Here is a 6592-nt window from a genome sequence, read left to right as displayed (position 1 = left end):
ATGGTTGGTGAAGGTAGAGGCTATGGGTTAGTGTTAAGGTTTTGGGGGAGGTGGCAGCCATGGGTCAAGGTTAGGGTTTTGAGAGAGGTGGCGGCCATGTGTTAGGATTAGGGTTAGGATTTGTTTAGGAGGATGGAGGAGGCTAGGGTTAGGGTTATGGGTTGGAAGGAAGAAGATGAAGGTAAAATGGAAATATCTGATTTTTCGTAAGTGAACAGTAAAAAAAGGTGTGACATTGCAAACATGTTAAAAAGTAAAGGTGGTTTACATAAAAACGTTTAAAAATGATAAGTATCAATTTGGGTAAAAGTAAAGATAATTTTGGTGAAAAAACCCATACATACGCGCACACACACAAACACACACATACACACACACACGTACACGCGCGCGAGCGCGCGCGCACGCGACCACACACACACACACACACATAAGCGATATGGCGAGATGGTGAGATTGGTTGCTAAATGTGAGATAGTCATTCTACACTATTAGATTCAAATTAATAGTTAGATTTAAACTAATAGAATAATTAATTAAAGATATGTGACCCCACATTTATTTGATTTCTCTACCAAATCTTCTCTAACCTTAACCCTAACCCGAGCCCAAAACCTAATCAGAACCCTAACCCAACCCGAACCCTAACCCTAACCCTAACCTATACCCATTAACCCTAAACCTAACTCTAAACCTAAATTGAACTCGAAATCACTGACCCTAAACCTAACCCGAACCCTAACCCGAACCTGAAACCTGAACCCCGAATCCACTAACCCTAACCCTAACGCGAACCCAAATAATAAAGAGAGGAGGTAGAAGGGAGGATATGGGAAATCTTTGAGAAGATTTAGTAGGAAAATCAAGTAAATGTGGGGGTCACATATCTTTAATTAGTTAATCCTATTATTTTAAATCTAACCATTAATTTGAAGCTAACAGTGTAGAATGTGTGAACACGTGATTGGGGGCCCACGTTATTTATGAACGCGCTTGTTCCTGCCGCTCGTTTCCGCGTGGAGTGATTTGCTTGTGGGGGCCACCTCTTATTCGTGAACGCGTTTTCGTGAATGCGTTAGCCGACACAATTTCTCCATATAAATAGGGTTCTTATTTCTAGGTTTTAAGGGGTGTGCAAGGGGTGAAAAGTGCGGCTGCGGAACTCTGTTCGCGAGCGAGATCAGAGACTTTTGGAGATTTGTACGGTTGCTGCAGATTTTTTTTTTTCGGTGTGAAAAGCAAAGCTGCAAAGGAGAGCCGCCGGTTTCAGAGAGTTTGTGTACCCTTTGAGAGAATATTTGTGTGAGGGATCTGAGAGTTTGTGAGAGGGTTTTATTTGTGAGATTGTAAACCCCAATTGTATCTCTCCCTCTAATAGTAGATCTCCCCTCCTTGCCCCGTGGACGTAGGCTATTTGCCGAACCACGTAAAAGTTGTGTTCTTGCCGTGATTTGTAATAGCTTGTAGGTTCCCTCGACGCGCAGTCCTAGAGCTGACGAGAGGAAGAGCTGATATCTCACTTTGATGAGATATCTGGCTTTTTGGTTCTTGTTTCCTTTGAGAAACGAGAATTTTATTGTGATCTAATCTCTTGTTGTGCACCTTGCACACCGGAGGTGCTGCCGAAATTTCCGCTGCGCACAACAAGTGGTATCAGAGCTCCGGGTTAGACTTGGGAGCTTGTTTGAAGGATTCGCTGAAGGATTCCTATTTGAAGATTAGATCGACAATATGGGAGAAACAAGCACATCGGGATCGTCTCTTTCGAAGGCGATACAGAGTCTGAGCATCAATAACACGAAGATTGATGTTCTGAAGTTCGACGGCAAGATTAATTTCGGATTGTGGAGGTGTCAGGTGATGGACGCCTTGGATGCACAAAATTTGGAGGAGACTCTTGAGTTACAAGAGAAACCTGCCGAGATGGAAGCTAAGGTTTGGAAGAAGATGAATAGTAGGGCGTGTGGAGTTATTCGGTCATGCTTGACGCCGGATCTTATTTATGACGTGATGAACGAGACGTCGGCGAAGAGAATGTGGGAAACACTCAATGAGAAGTATCTGACGAAGAGCATTGAGAATCTTCTCACTATGATTAATGGAAGAACTACTGTTAGTTACAAGGAGGTGACCTCAGCGTTGTGAATTATGAGTTGAGGAAGAGTGTTGATGAGTCCTCCGAGAAGGCATCGGGAGATGCATTAGTAGTTCAAGGTCGTGGTTCAAACCGAAGCAGAAGGTCGCGGTCTAGAGGTGCACATCGTGGGATTCGTAGGAATCAGTGTGCATTTTGTAAAGAGGATGGACATTGGAAAGCCGAATGCCCAAAGTTAGATCGAGTTGAGAAGAATAAGGGGAAAGCTGTACAAGCTTCAGAGGTGAATGTTGTCAAGACTAGTGGTAACGATTCAGATTCGGATTCTTCGGGCTATTCGTTGTCTGCACTACCATCAGTTTGTGTTGCCAACTCTACAGAGTAGATGTTGGATTCGGGTGCTTTATACCACGTTTGCCCTAGGAGGGATTGGTTCTCCAGCTTTCAGAAGTTGGAAAGAGAGGATGTTGTGCTCATGGGTAATAGACATGCATGCTCTATTGGTGGTATTGATACCGTTCGGATTAAGATGAGTGACGGGATGGTGCGGGAGTTGGAAGAAGTGAGGTTCGTTCCGCAGTTGTCGAAGAATATCATTTCACTAGGAGCTTTGGTGGCATCTGGCTATAAAGTGACCTTGGTGGATGCACGTTTAAAGGTCACATTGGGATCCATGATTGTGATGAAGGGCGTCAGAAGGAGCAATTTGTATTATTTGTTCGGAAGCACGGCGATTGATAGGGAGATGACGACTTCATCAGATTTGGCTAGACTGTGGCGTTGTTTGATGCTGGGTTACTTGATTGGTAATGTCATGCATAGGTTATTGAGGAGTGCTTTGACCTGCAGTTTGAAGTCCTGTGAACCCATTGGTATGAGCGAGAAGACCGAGGTGGAGTTTGGCACTTCTATCCATCATTCGAGGGGTCTTCTGAGGGGTGTTCATTCAGGCATTCCAATTGGAGACACTTCATTGGTGTGGAAACTTTGAGGCGACGTGATGAGATGGCAGATTTGGGGAGCTGTTCCTTTCTGGAGGAGGATAGGCATTTGATATCGAGCATTGGCATTGGTGTGCGGGCTACGACATGTTTGAGCTGTCTCATGTATAGGTTACCGACTGCTGCATGTAGAGATTTTGGATCTGGTGGAGCTGCTTCAGATTTTGGGTTGCGTCGGATGTTTGGCTACCCAGCATTTGGTCACATCGTGGATGTGAGATTTGATCCGATAGCACATTTGGGATTCAGAGACGTGTTTGATTATCAGGTATTGGCTTCTGATTTTGTTCTGAGCAGGTATGTCACGTTTGACTCTCGGCAGGTGGAGAGTGGTGATCAGATCATTAGGACATCGCAGCGGGTGGAGAGTGATGTTACTCCACGTTGGGTGGAAACTTCAGATCATACTGTATCATTTGGGATTCCAGCTGCTGTGACACAGATTGGGAATCGTGTTGATTTGGATGCAGATGATAGGTTAATTGATTCGAGTGCAGCTGATAGATGTAGTCTGGATATGGCCATTGGTTCATCTCAGGTGGAGGTGTTTGGATTGTTTCAGTTTGGGGCCATTGGAGGTGCTATCAGCCGTAGACTTGATCGTGATGTTGGAGAAGGGTTACGAACTCTTCTAGTGGATTGAGGCCTTTGGAGGCCGTTTGGGTGAACTACGTGAAGGCTTGATTCCTTAGGCAAGAGGATACGTAGGCAGTCTTTATGATGCAGCCGGTTTGGATTAGTTGGGGTGAGATCAATTTGGTGAGCGACATCGACATTTGGGGTGAGTGTTCGCACTCCCATTTGGGTCTCAGCAAGTGAGGCATTTGGTGTAGTCGGTGTAGGCTCAGTTTGATTTGGTGAGTAGACACTATTAGATTTGGGTTGAGTGTTCGCACTCCCGTTTGGGTCTCAACCTGTTGTGGATGAAGTCCGTTGTCATGAGTCCGTTGCCATGGCATACTGGATACAACATGTGAGACATTTGTTTTGGTCGGTGTCGGCTCAGTTTTGGAAGAAACTTCGCCGAGGTGGAGAATTGTGAACACGTGATTGGGGGCCCACGTTATTTATGAACGCGCTTGTTTCTGCCGCTCGTTTCCGCGTGGAGTGATTTGCTTGTGGGGGCCACCTCTTATTCGTGAACGCGTTTTCGTGAATGCGTTAGCCGACACAATTTCTCCATATAAATAGGGTTCTTATTTCTAGGTTTTAAGGGGTGTGCAAGGGGTGAAAAGTGCGGCTGCGGAACTCTGTTCGCGAGTGAGATCAGAGACTTTTGGAGATTTGTGCGGTTGCTGCAGATTGTTTTTTTTTTCGGTGTGAAAAGCAAAGCTGCAAAGGAGAGCCGCCGGTTTCAGAGAGTTTGTGTACCCTTTGAGAGAATATTTGTGTGAGGGATCTGAGAGTTTGTGAGAGGGTTTTATTTGTGAGATTGTAAACCCCAATTGTATCTCTCCCTCTAATAGTAGATCTCCCCTCCTTGCCCCGTGGACGTAGGCTATTTGCCGAACCACGTAAAAGTTGTGTTCTTGCCGTGATTTGTAATAGCTTGTAGGTTCCCTCGACGCGCAGTCCTAGAGCTGACGAGAGGAAGAGCTGATATCTCACTTTGATGAGATATCTGGCTTTTTGGTTCTTGTTTCCTTTGAGAAACGAGAATTTCATTATGATCTAATCTCTTGTTGTGCACCTTGCGCACCGGAGGTGCTGCCGAAATTTCCGCTGCGCACAACAGAATGTTCATCTCACGTTAAGCAAACCATCTCACTATCTCATCCTATCGCTTTTCTACATACACACATACATACTAACAATATGTAAAATACATGTAGGCGTTTGAAGAGGGGGGAGGTACCAAAATTATGGCTTTCATATTGTCTCTGGTTAAAGAAATGCCAGCCATGCCATCCTTCTCATTTAGCGAGAGCAACACATCCACAAAGTTGCTTTCCTCTTCATCATTTCTTGAACTAACCTTATAATGCTTATGTTCATCTATCACTCTTTCAAGAAACCCGTCAAATTCTCTAGAGCACTTTCTTACTCTTGCATCAAGGCCACTCAATATATCAAGCCAGCCAAGCCAAGGGATGAAATCTCTAACAGGAAATGATCCCGCCAATGTAAGTAACTCCTTCAGCATCTCACCAAAATTATAGCCTTCTCCTTCCTCTCCTAAATATTTCCTTCCCATGGCCACTCTACAAACAATATTATTGGTAAGATTTACAATCATCTCACTCAAATTCACCGAGCCATTGCAAGATGCACGAATTTTCTCGACTATAAGACATACCTCTTCTTCCCTCACCGATCGAAACGACTGGACCCTCTTGTGACTCAGCAGGTGAACACCACTTATCCTTCGAAGTTGCCTCCAATACTCACTGTAGGGTGAAAAGGCAACACTACTACCATAGAAAAGCCTTTTGGCCATGCTTGACGGTGGTCTACTTGCACAAATTTGATCGTGCGTTTTCATTATCTCGCCAGCCATCTCTGCTGATGATACCACAATGGCGGCATTTCCGCCGAAGTGCAGAAGCATTACTGGCCCATACTTCTCTGAGAGAGATTGCAAGGAACGATGAGCTAGCGAGCCTAGTTGGTGGAGGTTGCCTATGATTGGCAATCTCGGTGGAGAAGGAGGCAAATTCAACACATCTTTCTTCTTGAAGAGCTTGAAGAAGAAGAGGAAGAAGGTTAACACGACGGCGATTGTTGCCAGAAAGGAAGGCCATTGCTGCGATGCAAAAACTACAGTCTTCATCTCGCAGCAATTAGTATAACGTCTGTGCGCCGCTCTAATTAGTGTCACTAAGTTAGGCACTCATGGGGCCATCTATATTAAGATAAGAAGAAGAGAATGTTATCTCATCCTCAAAGTTCTAGTGTAGATTATTTATGATTGGTCCGAGGAGATATTTTCTCGGATTTTCTCTGATGCAAAGGATGTTGAATAGGACAACAACGGGAATTGGAGATAGACGATTACCCAAAACTCTACACTTCATCTAAGTACACTGTCTGTAAACAATTTCAACCTAGTGCAAGTCTCTCTCCATTCTTTTACTGATTAATGCTTCGAGACACTTCTCACCTTTATTTATAGCCAATTTGAGGAATTTTTTTGATTTATTTATTTATTTATTTATTTTTAGGAACCTAGTACCATGCATAAAGAGGTCGAGCGTGTTCTTTATTATGAAATATTCCAGAGTCTGAATATGACCTATTATTTCTAGAGATTGATAAATATAGATCTAAATCAATATTGAAGTTTTTGTTGACTTTCACATGACTCCTCTCAACAGTAATTTCTGTTTGTAGAAATGTTTCTAATATTGATATCTCTAGAAATTACAAGCAGCAACGACAGACACATTTATGAGATATATCTAGAAATAAAAAATGTACAGATTTATTCCAGAAATGGAAATTATATTCTCTAGAAACTTGTATGTATGATGAAAAAAAGAAATTTAGAAAAATCCAT

General features: G+C 43.5%; 1 protein-coding gene across 2 annotated transcripts in view; it reads right to left on the bottom strand.

Annotated features, from left to right (window-relative positions):
- The window catches only part of LOC109827263 (cytochrome P450 71A1-like), a 25900-nt gene extending 19697 nt beyond the window's left edge, over window positions 1–6203 (bottom strand). The window contains exons 1-2 of one of the 2 annotated variants that reach the window (XM_020394248.1): window positions 5393–5510; window positions 4952–5297 (exon numbers count right to left, since the gene is read on the bottom strand). In XM_020394248.1, coding sequence (XP_020249837.1) covers window positions 4952–5290 — 339 coding nt within the window. In that variant the 5' untranslated portion in view covers window positions 5291–5297; window positions 5393–5510. Of the gene's footprint in view, window positions 1–4951 lie in introns of both variants that reach the window. The other variant, XM_020394247.1, reaches the window with a different exon arrangement.
- Window positions 6204–6592: the final 389 nt, after the last annotated feature.

This window comes from Asparagus officinalis, unplaced genomic scaffold (genome assembly GCF_001876935.1).
Source record: "Asparagus officinalis unplaced genomic scaffold, Aspof.V1 AsparagusV1_Un101, whole genome shotgun sequence".
NCBI classification, from domain to species: domain Eukaryota; kingdom Viridiplantae; phylum Streptophyta; class Magnoliopsida; order Asparagales; family Asparagaceae; genus Asparagus; species Asparagus officinalis.
The sequence above is the reverse complement of the archived record's forward strand: the minus strand, read 5'-3'. Positions and strand labels throughout refer to the sequence as shown.